General features: G+C 48.4%; 1 protein-coding gene across 6 annotated transcripts in view; it reads left to right on the top strand.

Annotated features, from left to right (window-relative positions):
• Positions 1-26,253, top strand: part of KRAS (KRAS proto-oncogene, GTPase) — an 89,549-nt gene extending 63,296 nt beyond the window's left edge. For 2 of the 6 annotated variants that reach the window (XM_060245930.1, XM_060245932.1), the window contains exons 3-6: positions 1,918-2,096; positions 5,965-6,124; positions 17,248-17,333; positions 26,048-26,253. In XM_060245930.1, coding sequence (XP_060101913.1) covers positions 1,918-2,096; positions 5,965-6,124; positions 17,248-17,333; positions 26,048-26,075 — 453 coding nt within the window. In that variant the 3' untranslated portion in view covers positions 26,076-26,253. Of the gene's footprint in view, positions 1-1,917; positions 2,097-5,964; positions 6,125-17,247; positions 17,372-17,787; positions 17,789-26,047 lie in introns of all 6 variants that reach the window. The other 4 variants (XM_060245929.1, XM_060245931.1, XM_060245933.1 and 1 more) reach the window with 3 other exon arrangements.
• The last annotated feature ends 509 nt before the right edge of the window (positions 26,254-26,762 follow it).

Raw genomic sequence — 26,762 nt, 5'->3', positions numbered from 1 at the left:
AATTTAAGAAAGTTGCAGAGACTTTTCTGTTGGAATTACAAATGGAAAAATTTCCAAAAAAAGATAGAACCATAATTTGGTACTTGCTTTCGGCTGCTAGGACATTATATGTGCAGTTGTGGAAGCAAGAAGAAATATCAGAGAAATGGGATTGGATTGTAAAAGTTATGACATGGAGTGAAATGGACAAATTAACAAGAATTTTAAGAGACTATGATTTAGAAGTTTTTAAGATGGAGTGGAAAAAGTTCAGAAGATATGTAGAAAAAGAGGGGAAAATAAAAGGACATTGGACAATTTTTGATAATGATTAAGTCTTTGAAAAAAGAAGAATATTAATTTTTGGTTTTATTAGTTAAGGGTACTTTTAAACATTAGTACTTTAAGTAAATAACACTGGCGGGGGTCAAGTAACGGGGGGAGGGGTGGGTAGAAAGTAATATATGGGATAGATAAAAGAAATTATTAATGATGCAAGAAATATAATTAGTTACCATATGTTACCAAATAAAATTGTTTAAACATAAAAAAAAAAAGTAATGAGGGCTGCTGGGGACGCGGCAAAGCCCCTGGTGGCTGGCTGGCTGCCTGCTCTCCTAATCCAGGGATTGTTATGCAGCTGCACCTACTATTCAATGCACACGGTAGGTGGGGAGGAAGAGGGAGAACCCTCAGAAAGGTTCAGGAGCTGTGCTTCTGGGAGCTCCTGCTGAATCTGTGGCCTGGTTACGGGCGACTTGCTCACTTATCACCATAATACTCACGAGTGGCTGATCATAAAGTTGCCCGTCTGGTGATTTCCCAGGATTTCAACTGATTTCCAGAGTACACAGATTCCGTTTCCCTGGAGAAAATGGCTACTGTGGAAAGTAGACTCTAGCAGAGGTGCCAAACTCATTTGTTACGCGGCTGGACCGCGTAAAAGTTACTTTGTTGGGCTGGACCGCGACTTTCCATATGCGCAACTAGGAGTCTCTAAGGAAGAGAGGAAGGCTCCTCTCTTGGATTGAGATGATACGAACCTGTAAGAATTTCCTCTGTCCCTATAAAGCTGTCAATCGTGGCATGGCCATGTAAACAGTTCTGGAATTCAGGTGCTAGTCGAGCCTGCTTATAGACCTGTTCCCCACTTGGTTCTTAGTCCATGTGCCTTCTTGCCTTCCCCTCTGCCAATCTGAGAGCCAGTTTGGTGTAGTGGTTAAGTGTGCGGACTCTTATCTGGGAGAACCGGGTTTGATTCCCCACTCCTCCACTTGCACCTGCTGGAAAGGCCTTGGGTCAGCCATAGCTCTGGCAGAGCAGTCCTTGAAAGGGCAGATTCTGGGAGGGCCCTCTCAGCCCCACCTACCTCACAGGGTGTCTGTTGTGGCGGGGAGAAGATATAGGAGATTGTGAGCCTCTCTGAGTCTCTGATTCAGAGAGAAGGGCAAGGTATAAATCTACGGTCTTCTTCTTCTGTCCTTGAAAGGGCAGATTCTGGGAGAGCTCTCTTAGCCCCACCTACCTCACAGGGTGTCTGTTGCGGGGGGGAGAAGATATAGGAGATTGTAAGCCGCTCTGAGTCTCTGATTCAGAGAGAAGGGCAAAGTATAAATCTACAGTCTTCTTCAGTCCTTAAAAGGGCAGCTTCTGGAAAAGCCCTCTAAGCCCCACGTACCTCACAGGGTGTCTGTTGTGGGGAAGGAAGATAAAGGAGATTGTGAGCCACGATGAGTCTCTGATTCAGAGAGAAGGGCAGAGTATAAATCTGCGGTCTTCAGTCTTCTTCTTTAATCTATCCCACTGCCTCCTGTGCATCCCCCCCCCCCCGGCACCTAGGATATGAAAGTTTCTTTCGGTTTTCTAATATAGGCCTCAGATGTTTTTTAACGGCAGTGCATTCACGTAACTAAAAAAGAAATCCTTTGTCTGTTTCAGGATTCTTACAGGAAACAAGTAGTCATTGATGGAGAAACCTGTCTCTTGGATATTCTGGATACAGCGGGTCAAGAGGAGTACAGCGCAATGCGGGACCAGTACATGAGGACGGGAGAGGGGTTTCTATGTGTATTTGCTATCAATAACACAAAGTCTTTTGAAGATATTCACCATTATAGGTAACCTTCACTCGGGTTAAGATCAAGAAACTGCTTTCTGCGATAGCCAGGAATGGTTACAAGCGACTCATTCGCTCATCCCCATAATATTCCTGACCAATATTCCCTCTTAAGCTGCAAAGTCTTGTGAGCAAAAATTCTACTTTGTGAGCCACTGGCATTAAAGTTGTGAGCTACTCAGTGCTTTTTTTGTAGAAAAAGCCCAGCAGGAACCCATTTGCATATCAGGCCACACCCCCTGGTAGCACCATTGTTTCACACGGCTTTTTTTGTAGGAAAAGCCCAGCAGGAACTCATTTGCATATCAGGCCACACCTCCTGGCGCCAAGCCAGGTGGAACTGCGTTCCTGCTAAAAATAATAATAATAAAAGCCCTGGAGCTACTGCATAAATTATTGTGCTCTGGGGTCACCCTTCCTGAGCCAAGACAAAAATATATGAGCTGGAGGCTAAAAATCTATGAGCTAGCTCACACTAACTCAGTTTAGAGGGAACACTGCTTCTGACCAAGGCTTTTTTTGTAGCAGGAACGCCTTTGCATATTAGACTATACCTCCCCCCCTCCCCCGATGTAGCCAATCCTCCAAAAGCTTACAGGAGGCCCTGTAAGCTCTTGGACGATTGGCTACAACAGGTGCAAGGGGTGGCAGGTTGCATAAAGGTGGGGGAGGAGAGGTGTGCGGGCTTCTTCTGGAGTAAACCCTCCGGATCGACACCCTTGGGGGTGGAAGAGGAGAAATAAGCCAAGAGGCTTGCTGGGGTCTGACCGTTGGAAAGATTCCTTACGAGCCGTGGTTCCTCTAAGCTGAGTTAGTGTGGCTAGCTCACAATTTTTTAGCTTCCAGCTCACGCATTTTTGTCTAAGCTCAGGAAAAATGGCCCTAGAGCAAACTAATTTATGCAGTAGCTCACAACTTTAATGCCGGTAGCTTACAAAGTAGAATTTTTGCTCACAAGACTCCACAGCTTCGAGGGAACATTTTGTTGTTGTTCAGTCGCACAGTCGAGTCCGACTCTTTGTGACCCCACGGACAAAGTCACGCCAGGCCCTCCTGTCTTCCACCATCCTCCGAAGTCTGCTCAAATTCGTGTTCGTTACATGAGTAACGCTGTCCAGCCATCTCATCTTTTGCCATCCCCTTTTTCTTTTGCCTTCTGTCTTTCCCAGCATCAGGGTCTTCTCCAGGGAGTGCTCCCTTCTCATTGGGTGGCCATAGTATTTGAGCTTCAGCTTCACGAGCCCTTCGACTTGATTCTTTGTTGGAGATGCTTTAGGCCGAGCCTGCACGGAGCAGGGGGTTGGACTAGATGGTCTGTAGGGCCCCTTCCGACTCTGTGATTCTATGATCCTAGGGGGGCGTGGCCTAATAATGCAAAGGAGTTCCTGCTTCAAAAAAAAAAAAGCCTTGCTCCTGGCCTGATCCAACATAGCTTCTCTTATGTTCTTAAGAACAGAGGTCCATCAGTGCCTATTAGCTGTAAGGAATAGATGGGACACTCTGTCTGGGGCTGTGATGCTCTGTATTCTTGGTGCATGGGGAGCAACGGTAGGAGGGCTTCTGGAGTTAATCTGGCCCTGCTGGTGGACCTCCTGAACCGGGTTTGATTCCCCACTCCTCCACTTGCACCTGCTAGCATGGCCTTGGGTCAGCCATAGCTCTGGCAAAGGTTGTCCTTGAAAGGGCAGCTGCTGTGAGAGCCCTCTCCAGCCCCACCCACCTCACAGGGTGTCTGTTGTGGGGGGAGGAAGGTAAAGGAGATTGTGAGCCGCTCTGAGACTCTTCAGAGTGGAGGGTGGGATATAAATCCAATATCTTCTTCTGATGGCACCTGGGTTTTGGCCATTGTGTGACACAGAGTGTTGGACTGGATGGGCCATTGGCCATATTAGTCAGTCAATCAGTCAGAAATTTATTGTGTCTGGCCATTGGCCATTACAAAACAAAACAGAACCCGAACAACAAAGTTTCCAATTAATACCTTAAAAGTTCCCCAGAAAGGCCAACCTCAGGAAGTTACAGCATTTGATATTATTCTTGCTCTTATCTTCTTAGCTGCGAAGCCAAACAAAGAGACACTATAGGACACATGAGCATCATTGTCAGATAACAGAAATGTAATCTTATCAGTTTCTGAACGTGCTTTTAAGGAGGTTAGTACTCCAGGCAGAAATTTAATTCTGGGGGCATTGTAGAGTGGATGAGATAGAATATAATAGCTGAACCACAAATGCAAAAACATTGTTCTGTTGGGATGTGGGAATATCGACCAGTTAACAGAGTCGTTTGCATAGCCTGAAAGCAGAGAGCTGTGAAGGATGTTCTAATGTTAAATCTGGAGATATTAACCAGGTATGGGGATCTCAGATGATCAGATTTGATTAGTCTGAACCAGGGGGCTACTTCAGATTTTAGGATTAGAGAACGATCTAGCAACGCATCTGAAAAAATATATCCAATCCCTACGTTGAGAATTGTCATTTTGGGCCCCTAGGTGATCATCAGAAATAGAATCCGGATAATGTTGTGGAGGTATTTTAGAACGCCTGTGATCTTTTGATAGTAGAAAATTAAATGAATGGTAATCATGATGAGAGGATTTACTTTTTTCCAGTGTTTTATTATAGCTAGGTGTACCCGAATTCTTATGGAAGGGAGACCTTTTTCAGCCCTCGTCAGGGAGAGAGTCAGTTTGGTGTAGTGGTTACGTGTGCAGACTCTTATCTGGGAGAACTGGGTTTGATTCTTCACTCCTCCACTTGCACCTGCTGGAATGGCCTTGGGTCAGCCAGAGCTCTCTTATCTGGGAGAACCGGGTTTGATTCCCCACTCCTCCACTTGCACCTGCTGGAATGGCCTTGGGTCAGCCAGAGCTCTCTTATCTGGGAGAACCGGGTTTGATTCCCCACTCCTCCACTGCACCTGCTGGAATGGCCTTGGGTCATAGCTCTCGCAGGACTTGTCTTTGAAAGGGCAGCTGCTGTGAGAGCCTTCTCAGCCCCACCCACCTCACAGGGTGTCTATTGTGAGGGGAGAAGACATGGGAGATTGTAAGCCGCTCTGAGTCTCTGATTCAGGGAGAAGGGCGGGGTATAAATCTGCAATTCTTCTTCGTCGTCTTCAGGGCAGCCGGAGAGCCCCTAGGAAAAGCAAGAATTCATTTTGGGAATTGATTCTGGATTACCTCCAGACTAGATAAAGCGTTCTCATTCCACCCCCATATTGCAGCGCTGTACAAAAGATGTGGTAGAACCTTGCTTTTAAATAATTTTAGTGCCGGATCGATCAAGCGTCCACTCTTGGTATGAAAAAAGTGGAGAATAAGAGAAGCCGTGTTGGATCAGGCCACACAGTGGCCAAAAACCCAGGTGCCATCAGGAGGTCCACCAGCAGGGCCATAAGAACATAAGAGAGGCCATGTTGGATCAGGCCAATGGCCCGCCCCATCCAACACACTGTCACACAGTGGCCAAAAAACCCAGGTGCCATCAGGAGGTCCATCAGTGGGGCCAGGACACTAGAAGCCCTCCCACTGTGTCCCCCTCCCCCCCAAGCACCAAGAATGCAGAGCATCACTGCCCCAGACAGAGTTCCAACAATACATTGTGGCTAATGGCCATTGATGGACCTCTGCTCCATATGTTCATCCAGTCCCTTCCTGAAGCTGGCTATGCTTGTAGCCACCCCCACCCCCCGCGGCAGTGAATTCCACGTGCTAATATCACCCTTCGGGTGAAGATAGCGGTGGGCTAGCCTGGTCAGGAGAACTTAACTGTACGGACAACATTAAAGCAAGTTTTAATTTTAAGCTGCCTTTTTTTTTTTTGTTACACTAAAGTGATTTTTCCCTCTCTTTCTTTCCCCCCCAGAGAACAAATCAAAAGAGTGAAAGATTCCGAAGACGTCCCCATGGTGCTAGTAGGAAACAAATGCGATTTGCCTTCCAGAACGGTAGACACAAAACAAGCTCAGGACTTAGCGAGGAGTTACGGGATCCCTTTCATCGAAACTTCAGCAAAAACGAGACAGGTAAAGCCTCTTCGGGGGCGGGCGGAAAAACGCTCCGCGAGAATTAGCGGCATCGGGGAGATCCGCAAATAACCAGCAGCGGCAGATTCCTAGCAGACTTGTCGACTGGGGTGGAATTCTAGCAGCAGCTCCTTTGCATATTAGGCCACACACACCCCATGTAGCCAATCCTCCAAGAGCTTACAAGGCTCTTTTTTGTAAGCCCTTGGAGGATTGGCTACATCAGGAAGGTGTGGCCTAATATGCGAAGGAGCTCCTGCTAGAATTCCAGCCCTGCTTGTTGAACATATGAAGCAGCCTGACTCGGCTGGCCCAGGCTTGCCTGATCCCGTCAGATCTCGGAAGCTAAGCAGGGTTGGCCCCGGTTACTATTTGGATGGGAGACCACCGAGGAAGTCCAGAGTTGCGAGGCAGAGGCGGGCAAGGGCAAACCACCTCTGAGAGTCTCTCGCTGCAAGAATCTCAGTGGGGCCGCCACAAGTTGGCTGTTACTCGGCGGCACTATCTACAATTCACTGTCCTATCTTAATTCAGTATTGTCTATGCCAGGGTGGCCAAATTTGCTTAATGTAAGAGCCACATGGAATAAGTGTCAGGTGTTTGAGAGCCGCAAGACACGAACGCCAGGTGTTTGAGAGAAGGGAGGGAGGGAAGGAAGCAAACAGATGAGGGGAGGGAGAGGTGGAAAGATAGCAACTTTAACTTTAAATGCATTCTCCATTCTGCTGGCTGGCTTGGTTTGGAGAAGCGATTTAAAGAGAGAAATGCCTTCTCCAATCCGGTCAATGGGGCGGTGGGGGCTTTGAGAGCCACACAATATGTGTAAAAGAGCCACATGTGGCTCCCGGGCCACCGTTTGGCCACCCCGGTCTATGCTGATCAGCAGTGCCTCTCCAAAATATTAGCCGCTTGAGATTCTTTCAGTGGGAGATTAGGGTTCTTGAGCCCGGCCTTGGTCCGAGGAGCACTGAGCTGCGGCCTCTTCCCCGGTCCGTCCTCTCTCTTAAGACAGAAGATGGGTAGAAACCGCCTCTATTGGATTTGCCTTCTCAGTTCCGCGGGCTGACTCTCTGAGCGAAGGTCCCCTCGCATTTCACTGCCAATACTTCTCTGGCACAGATTTGCGTGAACATCTGGTACGCGCTAAACGGCAGAATGTCACAGCTGCAGTTTTGTCTGAGTTATTTTTAGAGATTTTTGTCACAGCGAGTGTTAACCGAAAGCTTCTTCCCAGCTGTACAGATAGGAGATGGAAGGAGGCGGGGCGGGGGTGGGGGGGGGGAGAATGGGTTTTTAGGTTTGCTCAGGACCAGCGTTCCCTCTAAGCTGCAGAGTCTTGTGAGCAGAAATTCTACTTTGTGAGCTCCTGGCATTGAAGTTGTGAGCTCCTGCATCGATTAGTGTGCTCTGGGGTCCTCCTTCCTGAGCTAAGACAAAAAAATGCGTGAGCTGGAGGCTAAAAATCAGTGAGCTAGCGCACGCTAACTCAGCTTAGAGGGAACGCTGCTCAGGACTTATCCTGAATGATCCTAAGCTCCTGTTGAATAGTGCTGGGTGTTGCATCCCGTCTGGTTCTCCGCGCAAACGGAGCAGATGCGGGAGAACAAAATGCTGATTTCCCCCGCTTCCTAGACTCTGCGATGGCCTTGATGTGGAAACCTTTCGTGTCTTTTCCTGTAAACCTTTTCACTGGAGTGAAATGATTTTTTAAAAATTTCTGCAGTATATCAGGAATGTGTCCAAGGCTGCATGTGTGCACTGCAGGAGACTGATAATCTGGCCTCTAGTTATGGCTTCCAAACCCCAGTCCAGGCAGGGGTTCTTCCGCCCTGGAGGTTCCCAACCCGCCGGCCCACGTTGGGCTGGCAGGGGAACCCTCCCCCGACATCGCCGGCACGATGACGTCACTTGTGGCGATGTCATGCGCCAGCCGCTCTAGGCGGTTCCATGAAAACTCTATGGTTTTTTTCCAGACGCTCTAGCAATCTGGGAGGTGAAAACTCTATGGTACAACACATGGAACTGCCTTATCCTGAATCAGACCATTGGCCCATCAGTGTCAGCGCTGTTGACTCAGTTCGGCAGTTCAACAAAGGAGGAGTCCGGTAGCACCTTTAAGACCAACAAAGTTCTATTCAGAATGTCAGCTTCCGTGTGCTAAAAGCACACTTCTTCAGACGAGGGGATCAGGTACGTTCTGAATAAAACCGTGTTGGTCTTAAAGGTGTGACTTGACTCCTGCTTTGTTCAACTGCTTCAGACCAACGTGGCTGCCTGCTTGGATCAGGTTGGCGGTGGCAGCCCAGGGCACGGGTGGCCAAACTTGCTTAATGCAAGAGCCATATAGAATAGACGTCAGATGTTTGAGAGCCACAAGACATGAACATCAGATGCTAGGAAGGAAGGAGGGAGGGAAGGAAGGAAGGAAGGAAGGAAGGAAGGAAGGAAGGAAGGAAGGAAGGAAGGAAGGAAGGAAGGAAGGAAGGAAGGAAGGAAAAAATGGATGGGATGGGAGAGGCAGAAAGAAAGCAACTTTAACTTTAAATGCATTCTCCAAGCTGCCTCCTGGCTTGGCTTGGCGAAGTGATTTAATGAATTAATGAATTTATTATTTATTACTTTCAATTTATATCCCGCCCTCTCCGCAAGCGGACTCAGGGCGGCTTCTTCTTAAAGAGACAAATGCCTTCTTCAAGCTGGCTGATGGAGTGGTGGGGGCTTTGAGAGCTGCACGATATGTGCAAAAGAGCCACATGTGGCTCCCAAGCCACAGTTTGGTCACTCCTATTCCAGGGTTTCAGGTGGAGGTATTTCACATTGCCTACTGCCTGGTCCTATTAATTGGAGATTCTGGGGGTTGAACCTGAGACCTTCCGCATGCAAAGCAGAGACTCTACAACTAAGCCACAGCGTCCCTCCATACTGGAGTACTTACGAGTGCTTCTGCCTGCACATCCACCATCCCCTCTGCTCCCTCTTTGCCGTCCTTCCTCCAAGTTCTGTCAGCTAAAACTCTCACGGATGAATCATGCATGGGCACTACAATGGATGCGGCTTCCTTGGTCTGCCTTGGTCAATGCCCAGTTCAGAAATGCAGTACTGTCTGCAACGCAAAAAAAAAAAAAAAAGCCCAGAAAAAAACACTCAGCCTTGAATATATTTCGTGTAACGTCGGTCTCTAGCTTCTGTGTCTTGTAATCATGGCGGGACACGGCTTACAATATTGCTGGCTTGAAAAGGGGAATCGCTTGATAAGAGAATTGTTTTTCTTTGCTTTCAGTGTTTGATTTTTGTCGTCTCCCCTCCTCCCTTAAGATGTCGGGCTTCCGGACAGCGACAGGCTTTTTAAAGAGCTACACCAATCCATTTGTTTCAGTCTCTGAAGTAGCATTTTGTCAGTATGCTTGTGCGGGGTGGGAGCCGGGAATTTCTTTACATTTGTTCACTAGCATCCAAAAGAGGTATTTCGTCAGGTCAGTGGTTTAGTACTCTTAACTGAGCAAAATGCAGATTCCAGCACATTTTGATAAAGTGCCCTCCGTGGTGGAGATGTATTAGATCAGGGGTCCTCAATCCCCGGGCCGCGACCCGGTACTGGGCCGCTCAGCCTTGCTACCTGCCGCCCACGGCACTTTCCCCCCGCCTTCCCAGGAAGGAAGCAAGGGGCAGCGTGGCTTTTGCACCGGCTGCTGGCCACTGTTACTGCCGTTTCGTGCGGTTCCCCACCAATCAAGTGATCGGCGGGGAGGAGGGGGATCAGCCTTTACAGAGCCCAGAAGGCACTTCATGGCCCCTTCCCCAGCCTTAATATTATAAGAACGGAGGGAGGGTGCGGGGTGGGGCAGGGCGGGGAGGCTTCATGACACCGCGGGGGGGGGGAGGCCGAATTCGGTGCCCCCACCCTGTCAGCCTTGGGGCTGTGGTGGGCTGGCCGGCCCTGGGGCCAAAAAGGTTGGGGACCACTGTATTAGATTTCCTCTTTTGCTTGCTCCTGAAGGAGCTAGGGCCAATGTTCCCTCTAAGCTGCAGAGTTTGGTGAGCAAAAATTCTACTTTGTGAGCTACTGGCAGGCCTTGGGGTCAGTGGGAGCTCACAGGAGCACAGCTCCTGAACCTTTCTGAGAGTTCCCCCTCCTCCTTCTGAGAGTTCCACCTCCTTGTCCATTGAATAGTGGGTGCAGCTGCATAACAATCCCTGGATGAGCTTCGCCACCTATTTTTCTACAAAATGACCCCTGGCTACTGGCATTGAAGTTGTGAGCTACTGCATAAATGAGTGTGCTCTGGGGTCATCCTTCCTAGGGTTGCCAATTCAAGAAATATCTGGGGATTTTGGGGGTGGAGCCAGGAGCAAGGTTGTGACAAGCATAATTGAATTCCAAAGGGAGTTCTTTCTGGCCATCACATTTAAATGCCTTCCCTCTATTGGAAATAATGAAGGATAGGGGCACCTTCTTTTGGGGCTCACAGAATTGGACCCCCTGGTCCAATCCTTTTGAAACTTAGAGGGTATTTTGGGAAGAGGCACTGGATGCTATGCTGAAAATGTGGTGTCTCTACCTCAAAGAACAAGCCCCCCAGAGCCCTAGATACCCGCGGATCAAATCTTCATTATACCCTATGGGAATCAGTCTCCATAGGGAATAACGGAGTGCCAAGAAGACATTTCCCTCCCTCCACCCCTTGCTTTCTGATGACCCTGAAGCGGGGGGGAAGGCCTCTAAACTGGGGGATCTCCTGCTTCCAGGGCCAGTAACAATTAGGCCAAATAGGTTCTGGAATAGACTGAGGGAGGCAAAATCCAGGCCCTAAACAGCACGAAAGAGCAGCCAGGCAGCTCCGGAGGATGCTGCAACGCTGCCCCCGTGTGGACAAAATTAGAAGTCACAACTGCATGGAAGACTTCTGAGGGGCGTAGTGCCATACAGAGAGCATAGATGTACTGTAGGGCAGGGGTGTCAAACTCATTGGTCACAAGGGCCGGGTCTGACGGAAATGAGACCTGGTCGGGCCGAGCCATGTCGAACTGGGCCATGCATGTACCTATTTAAGATGAGGTAGCAGGGATGCAAATTTTTATAAAGAACACAGACAAACACATATTTAAAAAAACTTAAAACATGCTTAAAACGTTAGCACTCGGTCTTAAAGATGCTTTCTTTGTGTTTCTCCCATGGGATCCAGGGGAGTTCTGGCTCGTTCTTTCCTTCCCCAGGGGACTGGGGGTGGTGGAGGAGCCTTAGCCAATAGAAGGAAGAGAGGCACCGTTAGCTGGCTTGGCTTGAAGATGCAATTTAATGAGACGAATGCCTTCTCCAAGCCAGCCAAAGGGGCCGTGGAGGCTTCGAGAGCCACACAATATGTGTGAAAGAGCCACATGTGGCTTCTGAGCCACAGTTTGGCCACCCCTGTTCAAGACTTAACAAAATTTGTGGCAGGGGATGAGCTGTTGAGAGTCACTGCTTGCTTCTTCAGCTATCCTGCCGCAAACGTTGTTAGTTTTTAAGGCGCTAACTTGGAGTCTTGCTGTTTTCTATTGGTACTGAAAAACTGGCATGCTAAGGTCACACTCGAAAACGGCAGGATGGAAGCTTAGGGAAGGTCCCGGAGATTAGAGTTGGCGATAGAGCAGCCTCTTCAACATCGTGCTTGAGAACTGTGGTAGAGCAGCCAGCGATGAAAGGTGCAGCCTTTTTCTATAATGGGGCTCATGCTCACCATGTACTTCTCCCACAATTGCCATGTTTTGATGTGATGTGATTTGTCTACTATGAAGTAAAGTAGCCGCCCTGAGCCTGCCCCGGCGGGGAGGGCGGGATACAAATAAAAAGTATTATTATTATTAATGCTGGCCTGCAGTAACCAAGGAGTTTGAGTACTTTCTATGGCAGTGGTCCCCAACCTTTTTGGCCCCAGGGCCGGCCCGCCCACCGCAGCCCCAGGGCTGGCAGGGTGAGGGCACTGAATTCGGCCTCCCCGCCCCACCCTCTGTGGTGCCTCCTCCTCCCCGCCCCCCCGCGGTGCCTCCTCTTCCCTCCATTTGTACAAGTTTCAGACGGGGAAGGTGGCAGGGAAGCGCTCCCTGGCTCTTTCAAGGCCGACGCCTCCCCCCCCATCGATCAGCTGATTGGAGGGGAAGCCACGGCAGCAGCACGAGTGACCACTGAAAAAACCACACTGCCCTTCCCTCCTCCCCACTTCCTTCCTGGGCGTGGGAAGGAAGTGAGAAGGAGGCAAGGGCAGTCGGCTTTTTCAGTCGGTCGCTCATGCTGCTGCCACGGTTTTCCCACTGGTCAGCTGATCGGGGGGAGGGGTCGGCCTCTAAAGGGCCAGGGAGCGCTTCACCGCCGCCTTTCCTGGCTTAAATTTGTACAAACGGAGGGAAGAGGAGACGCTGCGGGCGGAGCGGTGAGGCTGCACGTCGCTGCAGGGGGGGTGGGGCTGTGCGGCCCGGTTGCCAACACGTCACGGACTGGTACAGTCCTCAGCCCGGGGGTTGGGGACCCTTGTTCTGTGGGATTCATCCGACAAAGAAAAGGCAAAAGTTTCCAACCATTAATTCAACACCCTCCTTGTGTTCACGTGGCTCCTCAAAACCGTTGCGGTGAAAGGCGTCCCCTGCAGTTGGTTCCTCTCAAGTCGCTCTTCGGCTTTCCTGGTGGCGGGACGGATGACGGTGTCTCTTCATCTCTCTGTTGTGTCGCTATAACGAATCATGAATTCTGCTTTGGGGGTAGGGATGGGTGCAGTTGACCAGGCTGCCTGGAAATGGCATCCGTATGTCAAAATGAGCGGACAGTGGCGCCAGAGCACAGTGAACAGAAGCACCGATTGTTTTTAGCCAGGGCTTTTGACGGAGACTTCCCCAGGAACTGTGCCCCCTAGTGGGCACGCACAACCCCGTCTCACATCACGATGATGATCCAAACAATCCTGTCGCATCTCTGGGTTTCTGCCAATCGTGTTGCTTAGGGAAATCTTTCTCGTGCCTTGTTTGTAAAACGGGAATAGTTATGATTTAGTCTTCGTGCTGGGTGCTCTGGAGTTGTGGCATTTGAAAAAGGCCAGTAGAAGAATCATAGAATCACCGAGTTGGAAGGGGCCATATTGCTGAGAGGTGGCTGAGAGGTGATACGATCACCATCGTCAAGTCCTTGAAGGGCTGTCGTCTAGAGGATGGGGTGGAATTGTTTTCTGTGGCCCCGGAAGGTAGGACCAGAACCAATGGGTTGAAATTAAATAAAATTGAATCAAATCAAATCAAAAGAGTTTCCGGCTCAACATTAGGAAGAACTTCCTGACCGTTAGAGCGGTTCCTCAGTGGAACAGGCTTTCTCGGGAGGTGGTGGGCTCTCCTTCCTTGGAGGTTTTTCAACAGAGGCTAGATGGATCCTGTGAATTTAGGGGGAGATGTTTGTGTGAATTTCCTGTGTTATGCAGGGGGTTGGAGTAGATGACCCTGGAGGTTGCTTCCAACTCTATGATTCTATGATTCTATACAGGTCATCTAGCCCAACCGCCTGCTCAATGCAGGATCAGCCTGGAGCAGGGGTGTCAAACGTGCAGTTCGGGGGCCGAATCAGGCCCCCAGAGGACTCCCATCAGGCCCCTGAGCAACTGGCTGTCATCTGCTTCCTTCTCCCTCCCTCTCGCTCCCTTCTGCATCTCAGCTTGCTTTGCAAGGCTTGCTCAATCGTGCAGGAGCTACAGAGCAAAACCTCGATTTTCTCCATTGAGGAAAATCACGCAGCAGAGCTCCTGAGCCAAGCCTCTCTTCCTTCTATTGGCTGAAGCTCCTCCTGGTCCCCTGGGGTGAGAGGGAAAGAGCCAGAGCTTCCTTTGCCCAGTTCCCTGGATCCCATGAGAGAGATACAGAGAAAGCACCTTTAAGACCAATCAGTGCTAACGTTTTAAGTTTAAAAAAATATATATATATTTGTGTTTGTCCTCTACCTAATCTTAAATAGTCCGGCCCAACAAGGTCTCATTTATGTCAGATTCGGCCCTCATAACAAATGAGTTTGACACCCATGGCCTAGAGCATCCCAGACAAGTGTGTCCCTGACAAGACGAAGAAGAGCAGGTTTTTTAGTATCCCCTTCTTTCTCTACCTTAAGAAGTCTCAAAGCGGCTTGCGATAGATGGATTCACAGGATCCATCTAGCCTCTTCTCTCCCCACTGCAAGGCTGAGAGAGTTCTGAGAGGGCTCTGACTGGTTCTCGAGCTGCAGTTTGGCCACCCCTATGCTACGCCACTCTGACTCCGAGAACGGTGTGTAAATAATAGCAGATGAGGTTTATTTATTTGTTTAGCAGGCTTTATATCCCGCCCTTTCCCATAACGGGCTCAGGGCAGATCACAACATAAATGGAACAATTAAAAACCTACAATTCAAATTTAAAGGAAAGGAAAGGTCCCCTGTGCAAGCACCAGTCGTTTCCGACTCTGGGGTGACATTGCTTTCACAGCGTTTTCATGGCAGACTTCTTACGGGGTGGTTTGCCGTTGCCGTCCCCAGACATCTCCACTGCCCCCCCAGCAAGCTGGGTACTCATTTTACCAACCTCGGAAGGCTGAGTCAACCTTGAGCTGGCTACCTGAACCCAGCTTCCGCCGGGTTCGAACTCAGGTCATGAGCAGAGAGCTCAGACTGCAGTACTTCAGCTTTACCACTCTGTGCCACGGGGCTCCTGTTGTAAAGCATTACTAAAAGGTAAAGGTAGTCCCCTGTGCAAGCACCAGTCGTTTCCGACTCTGGGGTGACGTTGCTTTCACAACGTTTTCACGGCAGACTTTTTAAGGGGTGGTTTGCCATTGCCTTCCCCAGTCACCTACACTTTCCCCCCAGCAAGCTGGGGACTCCTTTTACCGACCTCAGAAGAATGGAAGGCTGAGTCTACCTTGGGCCGGCTACCTGAACCAGCTTCCACTGGGATCGAACTCAGGTCATGAGCAGAGAGTTCAGATCACAGTACTGCAGTACTGCTGCTTTACCACTCTGCGCCACGGGGCTGCCCAAATCTAAAACAATACAATAAAATCCAAAACAATAGAACAAAATAAAGTTGTTTGAAAGATCACTTGCAGGTTTTCTTCTGACCTCTTTCCCCTTCAGCGTGTGGTTACATGGGAAGGATCCTAGGACATGCTGTAAATCTTAATCTGGGAAGTGTGGCGGTGCAGGGGTGTCAAACTCATTCGTTATGAGGGCTGGATCGGACATAAATGAGACATTGTTGGACCGCACCACGTTGGGCCGGGCCATGTGTGTACCTATTTAAGATTAGGTGGCAGAGATATACATTTCATAAAGAGCACAAACACAAATGTATTTTTTTTAAAAAAAAAACATGCTTAAAACGTTAGCACTCATTGGTCCTAAAGATGATTTCTTTGCATTTCTCCCATGGGATCCAGGGAGCTGGGCAAAGGAAGCTGTGGCTCTTTCCTTCCTTCCCCAGGGGACTGGGAGTTGGGGAGAGGAGCCTGAGCCAATAGAAGGAAGAGAGTCTTGGCTCAGTAGCTCCGCTATGCCATTGAGAGTGTTAGGGTTTAGAAATTACTTTAGCAGAGTTGTGTGGAGAGAACCACAATAAACAAGCCAGGCAGACGTTTTAGCTTAAGAATAAAGTAGTTTACTTTTACTATGAGGAAAGGGTAGACCGGGATTTCTAGAAAACAAATAAGGACTCAATATCCTTTCTAGCTTCTAAGCTACATCCCGACTCTATGGAGTCCAACTCTAACCGCATGGAGATCTGAGGGCTTTACACAAAGGGCAATAAAAACTGACCAAATGGTTTCCCCCCAGACCACCTCCCAAATATATGGATTAGCCAATTAGGGCTTTGCTTCAATGGTCACTATATATATTGACACCCAGCCTGAGCGGGAAATACGTGCACACATTCTCATTGGCTCTATCTCTCCCTGGCTAAGCATCAGCATGCATATACATTCATTTAATTAACTCATGACAACAGGAAGTGAACTTGCAATAGAAACCCAACAGAGAGAGCGTGGCAAAGCAAACTATTCCTCCCCCCCCTTCCTCCCCTAGAGAGAAAACAGACTTTGCTCTGTAGCTCCTGTGCAATTGAGCAAGCCTTGCAAAGCAAGCTGTGATGCAGAAGGAAGCAAGAGAGAGGGAGAAGGAAGCAAATGACATTCAGTTGCTCGGGGGCCTGATTCAGCCCCCAAACTGCATGTATGAAACCCCTGTATTAATGGAATGCGTGCTCTGTCGAGCCCCGGAATCTTCAGCAATGCACGGGGTTTTCTCAGCACAGGATTCAGTGTGAAAAATGTTCCTTGGGAGGTTTGAAAGTCTAAAAAACCATTTAACTATCTCTGCACGGCATCCGTGAGAACGGACGCTTCGTTGCCACATGCTCTGAGCGTTGTGTGTGTGTGTGTGTGTGAATAAGCGTCTGTTCTCCACTTATGTGTGAATGTCAAAGTTAAGAGTCCAGATCTGGGGTGGCCAAACTTGCTTAAACCAAAAGCCACATGGAATAAACGCCAGATGTTCAAGAGCTACAAGACATGAATGTCAGATGTCCAAGAGCTGCAAAATGGGAGGGAGGAAGAGGTGGAAAGAAAGCAACTTGAAATCCATACTCTAAGAGACCAGCTGGCTTGCCTTGGAGAAGTGATTTAAAGAGAGAAATGCCTTCTCTAAGCTGACCAATGGCGCACAATATGTGTGAAAGAGCCACACGCAGCTCCCGAGCCACAGTTTGGCCACCCATGGTCCAGATCCTTAAGAAAGTCAGTGGGCTTTGGTGTAGACCGCAGGAAAACCTTCCTGCCCCAGGAATCAACTCCCCACCCAGCCATTTCCCCAAAAGTTCTACTTCCCAATTGAAGCCAGGGCTCTCTTTCTAGCAGGAGCTCCTCTGCATATTAGGCCACGCCTCCAAGATGGAGCCAATTTTCCAAGAGCTTAGAGGGCTCTTCGTACAGGGCCTACTGTAAGCTCCAGGAGGATTGGCTACCTCGGGGGTATGGCCTCATACGCAGAGGAGCTCCTGCTAGAAAAAGAGCGCTAAGCGAGACCTCTCTTCACCCTCCCGGTTAATAAGAGAATTCACCCTTTAAAGGAGTTGTGTTTTACAATGCAGAGAGTGGAGGATGCTTTTTATACACTGGTGCGAGAGATCCGTCAGTACAGACTGAGAAAGATCAGCAAAGAAGAAAAGACCCCCGGGTGCGTGACAATTAAAAAATGCCTTTTAATGTGACAGGGTAAGTTTTGTTTTCCTTTAAGAACAAATAGCATCTAGCGGGGAGGGGGGGAAATAATCAGATCACCAATACAAATCAAATCTCGTCTTGCAACTTCTGCACGGTGATTTCAGTAATTTCAGAATGATTTGCATCGTCAGCATCCCTCCTCCTAGGGACGTAAGATTTCGGGAAAACTGCCATTTCCTCAGTGTGTTTCTCCTCTTCCCATGGGCAAACCAGTGTCACGAAGATCTGTTGAGTTGTGGTTTCTCGTCACGGTGGTGGTGAATCGACTGTGGAGCTAGTTTGCTTTGAGCGCGCAAATGTACAGTCAGCACTCCCTAAAATAGAGAGGATCTGGTTTTCCCCTAGCACCTTTAAGACCAACAAAGTTTAATTCTGGGTATGAGCTTTCATGCGTAAGCATGCTCCAGGGTGGAATTCTAGCAGGAGCTCCTTTGCATATTAGGCCACACACCCCGATGTAGCCAATCCTCCAAGAGCTTACAAGGCTCTTTTTTGTAAGCTCTTGGAGGATTGGCTACCTCATGGGAGTGTGGTCTAATATGCAAAGGAGCTTCTGCCAGAATTCAACCCCTGTGCACACTTCTTCAGGTATGTTGAAAGAGACTTCCTCGAACCTTATGTATAGGTGGCGTTGGGGGCGGGGCAGTTAGTTGCCGGTAAGTTAGAGCTAAGATGCATAAGTTACTGAATGATAGTTAGAGCTAAGATGCATAAGTAACTGAATGATAAGTTTAGCTAAGATTGGATTAAAGCGGTAAGACCTGTTAATAGCAGCAAATTAGCATACAGATGATAAAAGAGTTAACAAAGGAGATGTGAGAACTAAGTTTGAGCCCAGTGGCACCTTTAAGACCAACAAAGTTTAATTCTGGGTATAAACGAGAACTGAGTGACTTGGCATGGGTAGATGCACGCTTCTTCAGATACATATCCAGAATTGGGGCTTTTTTAATAGCAGGAGCTCCGTTGCATATTGGGCCACACCCACCTGATGTAGCCAGTCCTCCAAGAGCTTACAGGGCTCTTTGTGTAGGGCCTACTGTAAGCTCTTGGAGGACTGGCTACATCAGGTGGGTGTGGCCGAATATGCAAAGGAGCTCCAGCTACAAAAAGAGCTCTGAGGCCGCACACCCCTGATGTAGCCAGTCCTCCAAGAGCTTACAGGGCTCTTCTTCCAGGGCCTACTGTAAGCTGCAGGAGGATTGGCTACATCAGGGGTGTGTGGCCTAATATGCAAAGGAGTTCCTGCTTAAAAAAAAAAAGCCCTGCCAAGAATTGAACTTTGTAGGCCTAAAGGTGCCACTGGACTCAAACTTCGTTCTATTGCTTCATGGCTACCCACCTGGATTTCTCTTATTTCTGTCTTACACTGAAATAGATGGGCTCACTATGGATTGTTATTAATTTCTCAGTGCATCTGCTCTCCATTTTCCTGTGGTTATATGTGTAGTTTTCAATGGAATTGCCCCACAACCGTAGTTTCCGCATTTCCCACATGCAAAGGGCCCCTTCGGAGAAACGCATGTAATACTAAGTAACTAGCGTTTGTTAATAATTAGCTCAGTTTCTGCGCTTTCCTTGTTCCTGAACTTCAGGCAGGTTGCTCTCTCAAAGTGATTCAAATTGCCGTTCCACACAGCATGCACATCTTTCAATTTCTCATCACTTCATTATTCGATCCCCAGTGACTTGCGGCTCCAGTGACTGATCTCTAGAGGTTTTTGAAAACATGGAATTTGTCGCTGGATGTTACAGTCTTCGCAGGGCGCTTTTTTTTTTTTGGCAGGAACTCCTTTGCATATTAGGCCACACACCCCTGATGCAGCCAATCCTCCAAGATCTTACAGGGCTCTTAGTACAGGGCCTACTATAAACTCCGGGAATATTGGCTACATCAGGGGTGTGTGGCCTAATATGCAAAGGAGTTCTGGCTACAAAAAAATTCCCTGAGCAGGCATGGGGCATTACTTTGAGTTTGGAGTGATGGTAGTTTTATGACTCAGCTATGTTGGGATTTGAGGTAAGTAGAAGAAGATGATATTGGATTTATATCCCGCTCTCCACTCCGAAGAGTCTCAGAGCGGCTCACAATCTCCTTTAACTTCCTCCCCCCCCCCCCACAACAGACACCCTGTTAGGTAGATGAAGATATTGGATTTATATCCTGCTCTCCACTCCAAAGAGTCTCAGAGCGGCTCACAATCTCCTTTAACTTCCTCCCCCCCCCCACAACAGTGACCCTGTTAGGTAGATGAAGATATTGGATTTATATCCTGCTCTCCACTCCAAAGAGTCTCAGAGCGGCTCACAATCTCCTTTACCTTCCCCTCCCCCACAACAGACACCCTGTGAGGTAGATGAAGATATTGGATTTGTATCCCGCCCTCCACTCCAAAGAGTCTCAGAGCGGCTCACGATCTCCTTTATCTTCCTCCCCCACAACAGACACCGTGAGGTGGGTGACGCTGAGAGAGCTCTTACAGCAGCTGCCCTTTCAAGGACAACCTCTGCCAGAGCTGTGGCTGACCCTAGGCCATTGCAGCAGGTGCAAGTGGAGGAGTGGGGAATCAAACCCGGTTCTCCCAGATAAGAGTGCGCACACTTAACCACTACACCAAACTGGCTCTCCAGTTTGTGCACCCCAGATTTCCCTGTTCCATGTTAATTTGCTGCTTTTTTTTTTATTAAGTAATAAGCAGAGAGCGTACACAGTTCCTACTGCAAAGGATTGTTTTATTGAGCAGAGCCAGAAGAGAACATTGGTGATGTCCGCAGGAATTTAAGGGAAGGTTGTAAAACCAGGACTCAGAAAACGAATGATTAAACCTTCGAAGGCTGCGATCACACACACTAAATAATGCACTTTCAACCCACTTCCCAACTGGACTTTGCCAGTTCACGCAAGTAAAATCCAGTCGGAAAGCGGATGGAAGGTGCATTATTTGGTGTCGTGTGATCGCAGCTAAAGTCTGACCCAGCGCAATAGATCAGGGGTGGCCAGAGGTGGCTCTCCAGATGTTTTTTGCCTACAACTCCCATCAGCCCCAGCCATTGGCCACGCTGGCTGGGGCTGATGGGAGTTGTAGGCAGAAAACATCTCGAGAGCTACCGTTGGCCACCCCTGCAATAGATGACAAGCATTTACCAGCCTTAGATGAATATTCAGTAGGGATGCCAAGCTCCTGGGCCAGGCGGGGCCCACATGGGGCTGGCAGGGGCATCCCCTCCTGACGTCGCTGGCATGATGACATCACTTGCAAGTGTCATCATTGCGCACCAGTCACTCTAGGAGCTTCCAGGAAAATGCCACGCTGCAAGCATCACTTGTCCCAGACGGAGAGTTCCAACAATACGCTGTAGCTAATAGCCACCGATGGACCTCTGTATTTTTATTCTGGCATTTTTAATACCGGATTTTTTGGTAATATTATTTAATGCTTTGGTTTTTTAAAAAAATTATTTTTAATTGTACACGTTCCTCACGAGCTGGCATAGTTTATTTTTCTGAATAAATAACACTGTGTACATAGAGTGGGATATAGAAGGGGGGGATATTGGTTGATAGTTTTTAGTTGGGCTGTCTGGAAGTAGATAGGTGGGACTGCAAAGAAGGTTTTCCTTAGGAGGCATCAGAGACGGTACCATTGGACACAATTGGGATTAGGGTCTTTGAGAAGTGCCAGCAAGCCATAATCCTTTCGGAGAGGTTTAGGGAATGACCATGGAAAAGTCCTGCTTGAAAAATTTGATTTTTGTCTTAGAAGGTCAGGTGAGCCGATGAGATAAAATTTCATATTGTAAGCCATCTTGTTCTGTAAGGTGGAAAGGTGGCTAAGAAATACTGCCCAGTCGTTTTTAACTGGAGATGCCGGGGATTGAACCTGGGAACTTCTGCATGCCAAGCAGAGACTCTGCCACTGAGCCACAGCCCCTTTCTATGTGTCTCCAGGGTCTTTCCCATCACCTACTACCTGGTCCTTTTAACTGGGGAACCTGGGAACTTCTGCATGCCAAGCAGAGACTCTGCCACTGAGTCACAGCCCCTCTATGTGTCTCCAGGGTCTTAGGTAGAGGTCTTTCACATCACCTACTACCTGGTCCTTTTAACTGGGGAACCTGGGAACTTCTGCATGCCAAGCAGAGACTCTGCCACTGAGTCACAGCCCCTCTATGTGTCTCCAGGGTCTTAGGTAGAGGTCTTTCACATCACCTACTGCCTGGTCCTTTTAAATGGAGATGTCAGGGAGTGAACTGGAGACCTTCTACATGCAAAGCAGAAGCTCTTCCAATGAGCAACAGTTCTTCCCCTTGGACGCTCAGAAACGCAGGCCTAAGAAAATTAACCCGGGAGCGAGCCCTATTGAATAACAGGTGACTCACGCCTGATTGCGCTCTCTGTTTGACACCGTGATGTAACATGAATGAGCTTGGGTAACCAAGGCTTCTTCGGCGCTGAGTGCTCACATTCTCCCACCTTGCAAGACTCTGTCCCTTACAGCGCAGTCGTGTGGAGAATCACCACCGTCTGTGTCGGTTGATTGGAACAAAGGAAAGGTCCCCTGTGCAAGCACCAGTCGTTTCCGACTCTGGGGTGACATTGCTTTCACAAAGTTTTCACGACAGAGTTTTTACAGGGTGGTTTGCCCTTGCCTTCCCCAGTCATCTACGCTTTCCCCCCCAGCAAGCTGGGGACTCATTTGACCGACCTCGGAAGGCTGAGTCAACCTCGGGCCGGCTACCTGAACCAGCTTCTGCTGGGATCGAACTCAGGTCGTGAGCAGAGAGTTCAGACCACAGTACTGCAGTACTGCTGCTTTACCACTCTGCGGCACGGGGCAATGTTGATTACAGTGGACTTAAAGTGGGGGTCACTCTGCGTCGGATTGCATGGCCAGTCCACTTGGGAGCTTGGGGTTCGATGAGCCAAGGTAAGGTGGCCAGCTCCAGGTTAGGGAGCTCCTAATTTGGGAGTAGAGCCCGGGGAGGACAGAGACCTCAATGGAGCACAATGCCGTAGAGTCCACCCACCAAAGCATCCATTTTCTCCAGGGAAACCGATTTCTGTTGTCTGGAGATGAGCTGGAATTCTGGGAGGTTCCCGGGTCCCACCTGGAGGCTGGCATCCCCAAAGTGTGAAGCCTGGGGAGGTTATGGACCTCGGTGGGGTCCAATGCCACAGAGCCCACCCTCCAAAGCAGCCGTGTTCTCCAGGGGAACCGATCTCTGTAGGCTGGAGATGAGCTGCGATTCCAGGGCATCCCCAGGTCCCACCTGGAGGCGATATAATAATCAAAAAAGGGATCACAGTTAATGAGACAAGCAATGAAAGTTAGACGACTACTGTGATGTGCCGGCTAACGAAGTTTAATAAAAACCATTTAAAAACCTTCATATATTATAATACTTCATATTGTAGCAGAGGTCCAATTTTAACACTGCAAAAAAAAAAGTCTCCGAGCACCCGGATGGAGGCTCATTTCGTCAGTAGACTTCTTCGGGAGTAACCCTTTCTGTGTTTCTTCCAGGGTTAGCAGCCTCTACTAGCGGCCAAATGTTAGCGTTCTTCTGCAACGACTTCTCTCTCATTCTGGAATAAACCAAGATAGCAGCAGCAAGAGATATCCCAAAGCTGAATGGAAATAAATTTTTTTTTAAGTTTTTATATTGTTGTAAAAAACTTAGCACTCAGTGACGCTTAAGTGTATATTTTTTTCATATAGGAGCTTGAGTCAGTCCAAACTTATTCATTTCACCAGATGCACAAGCCTTCTGGAGTTTGCTGGCCTATAGCCCTCTACAACATATTAAGCAAGCTGTTCTTTAGATGGCATCTCTAGGTTAGACTGAGCCTGCTTTTCTGTGAGTAAAATAGGAAGGAGAGGTCCCCTCTGACTACCCAAAAAGGCTAGGCCGGGGATCATGAGATCTGCATGTGCAAAAGCCACATTAGTACATGAGGTTAAGGCTGTAGTACAAAGGGGAACCGGGCAAGATGGAGTGAGAAAGCCGGCTGGATCCAACCCTAGGTCAAATGCTGGTCTGGTGTAGAACAGATCGGTAGAGATGGCTCATTTGACCTTGTGTTTCATATGCACCATTGAAGCATCACTTCCTTCATGCTCGCTGTGAAAACCTGACTTTGCCTAGAGGCAGCCAGAAACCATTAAAAATGCTTTGCCAGCAACCTTGGCCTATATGAAAAGTTCTTTCCAGCAAGACTTTGGCACCAGTACCAAGAATGCAGCGATCTCATGTCACGAAACTCATTTATGTGTTTCGGCATTCAGCGTTGACGGCGTTTATAGGATAAGTGGTCTCCTGCTTTAGCGGACATAAAAAGAGTCCATCCGGATCAGACCAGGGGTCTGTCTAGTCCAGCATCCTGTTTCCCATGGTCCCAAACGAGTTGCCTTGTAGGGTCAAGGAAAAGGGCATCAGCCTGTCTTCTGTATTGCTTTTAGCCACCAACTTGAGGACAAAACTATCCAAGGTGGTGACAACCCTCCGGGATGGTACAGCACCAGTGTTTATAGGCAGCATGCAGAATATTTTGCTTTCGTAGAGAGATGGTGATCATTACAGAGCATCCAGTAACAGGTTAAAGAAGGGTGTTGGTGCTTACCTCTGTTTCAAGGTGCCAGTACTTACCTTTAAAGCCCTATACGGCCAGCGACCAGCATACCTTTGGGACCGCTTCTCCCTGTATGAGCCCCGTAGGTCTTTACGATCAGTGACCCAACACCTTTTGGTGGTACCCAGCCCCGGAGACTTCTGACCTGCCTCGACAAGGGCCAGGGGCTTTTTGGCCCTCCCCTTAGAGATCTGGGCCCCGCGGGACCTATTCCAATTCCACAGGGCCTGTTAAACAGAGCTCTTTCGGCGGGCTTTCAGCTGAGGCATCGGATGTTGATGGCCTCCCCCCTTCCAGTGCATCACAGTGCTGTAGGACCTGGGCGGTAGGCCATGGCTGTGAGGCTGACCTTTTGTCATATTTAGCTTCAAATGCTTTGTTTGTAATTTTAGGTTGTATATATTTTAATTTGGTTTTAACCAGGGGTGGAATTCTCGCAGGAGCTCCTCTGCATATTAGGCCACCCCCGCCCCCCATGTAGCCAATCCTCCAAGAGCTTACAAAAAAGAGCCTTGTAAGTTCTTGGAGGATTGGCTACATCAGGGGGTGTGGCTTAATATGCAAAGGAGGCTCCTGCTAGAATTCCACCTTTGGTTTTAACTGTAGATTGTCTTCTTCGATGATGTAACCCACCCTGAGCCTGTTTTATAAATGGAATGAATCAATGAATGAATCAATGCATGAATCAGTGAATGAATGAATCAATGGTGCGGGGAGTCGCATGCGGCAGATGAACCAAACTTCTGAACTCTGTAAGCCATTTTATCCCTGTTAAATCTGGAAAATTCATTATTTTAAACATCGGGTATGTCTGTGCATGCAAGAGGGGAAGGGAGAGATGGATTTGCCCAGCCTCTATTTCACTGTATCGTGGCTCCCTTCCAAATTGTGTGGAAACTTTTTGTCTTTCGAATAGGCACCCATTGTGGACAACAAATCTTCAGCTGGGAGGGTGCCAAAAAGGGTTTGGGGCTGTATACTTTTCAAAATGTATCTTGACTAAGTCCAAGGCTTTTTGTTGCAGCAGGAGCTCCTTTGCATATTAGGCGACAACCCCCCCCCCCCCCCGATGTAGCCAATCTTCCAAGAGCTTGCAGGGCTCTTAATACGAGGCCTACTGTAAGCTCCAGGAGGATTCGCTGCATCAGGGGTGTGTGTAGGGTTGCCAATCCCCAGGTGGGGACAGGGGATCCCTCAGTTTGGAGGCCTTCCCCCCGCTTCAGGGTCATCAGAAAGCTGGGGGAGGGGAGGGAAATGTCTGCTGGGAACTCTATTATTCCCTAGGGAGATTTATTCCCATAGAAAATAATGGAGAATTGATCCGTGAGTATCTGGGGCTCTGGGGGGGCTGTTTTTTGTGATAGAGGCTCCAAATTTTCAGCATAACATCCAGTGCCTCTTCCCAAAATACCCCCCAAGTTTCAAAAAGATTGGACCCGGGGGTCCAATTTTTGAGCCCCCAAAAGAGGTGCCCCTATCCTTCATTATTTCCAAATGAAGGCATTTAAAAGGTGTGTGGTCCCTTTAAATGTGATGGTCAGAACTCCCTTTTGGAGTTCAGTTATGCTTGTCACACCCTTGCTCCTGGCTCCACTCCCCCAAAGTCCCCAGATATTTCTTGAATTGGACTAGGCAAACCCTAGGTGCATGGCCTAATATGCAAAGGAGTTCCTGCTACACAAAAAAGCAAAACTGCAGGAGAAACTGCTGAAAAATGATTAACCCAAAACGGGCAGGGCTGTACCTTCCTAAACTTCACAGAGGGAGAATCATTTCCCAGGTGGCGGGTCTTGATCGATGGCCTTCTCTATAAAAGGGAACTGGTGCCTTTCCCCTTCTCTGCGCTCTCTGGAGAATCAGTGAAACAATGATTATAAAGAATTTTATCCGCCTGAGCTGCCTTGCCTAACAGCCAGTGTGAATCATGCCGAAACAAAATTGCCTGTAGCTAATAAAGATCGTTCACGGTGAGCTTATAACAGCACTCAAGTCAAAAGGTGCAACTTGGTATTAAAGGCACTGCTTTTCCTTTGCAGGGTGTTGACGATGCCTTCTACACGTTAGTTCGGGAAATCCGAAAGCACAAAGAAAAGATGAGCAAAGACGGGAAAAAGAAGAAAAAGAAGTCAAAGACAAAGTGTACAATTATGTAAAAAGCAACTGGCCCTTTTCTCCTTAAGGTGTACGTCAGTAAACATAATTCATTTTTTTTTGTACCATTACACTAAATTATTAGCACACATCTTTTTTTGTTTAGCATTACTTAAAACCTTTCTGCTTTCTGAACATGTCAGCCTTTTAGATCTGGATGCTTGCTTTTCAGTGGCGATGGAGACGATTCCTCTAAGTGCCAGTTATCTTTTTTTCCCCCTCTGAGTGTCGGTTCTCAAACCCTAGCAATGCCTGTGAAAAAACAATACCTGGATGCTCCCCCCCACCCCTTAATTCAGGGTACTTTGGTGCATGCAAAACACGCTAATGTCTTCTCTTCTTCCTTAGAAGTTGTGACTGTTTTTGTTCTTTATAGAGGCCAGCCTTAAACGTTAGGGTGTTTGGGTGTATGTCTGGGTATGTCTGGGTGTTTCTTTGCGAGGAATATTTTCTTGGGGGGGAGGAACTGGAGGAGAGAAGCGCTTCAGCTGCAATAACACGTGGGAATCTCCTCGTGCCAAGGTGCATATACTCCCTGTGGAGCAGAGAGCAATGAATGGGCAGAATAGAACACCTTTCCCTTTCTCCCAAGTCCTGGGG

This window comes from Heteronotia binoei, chromosome 8, assembly GCF_032191835.1.
Source record: "Heteronotia binoei isolate CCM8104 ecotype False Entrance Well chromosome 8, APGP_CSIRO_Hbin_v1, whole genome shotgun sequence".
Taxonomy (NCBI): Eukaryota; Metazoa; Chordata; class Lepidosauria; order Squamata; family Gekkonidae; genus Heteronotia; species Heteronotia binoei.
This window is presented reverse-complemented; position numbering and strand designations above follow the sequence as displayed.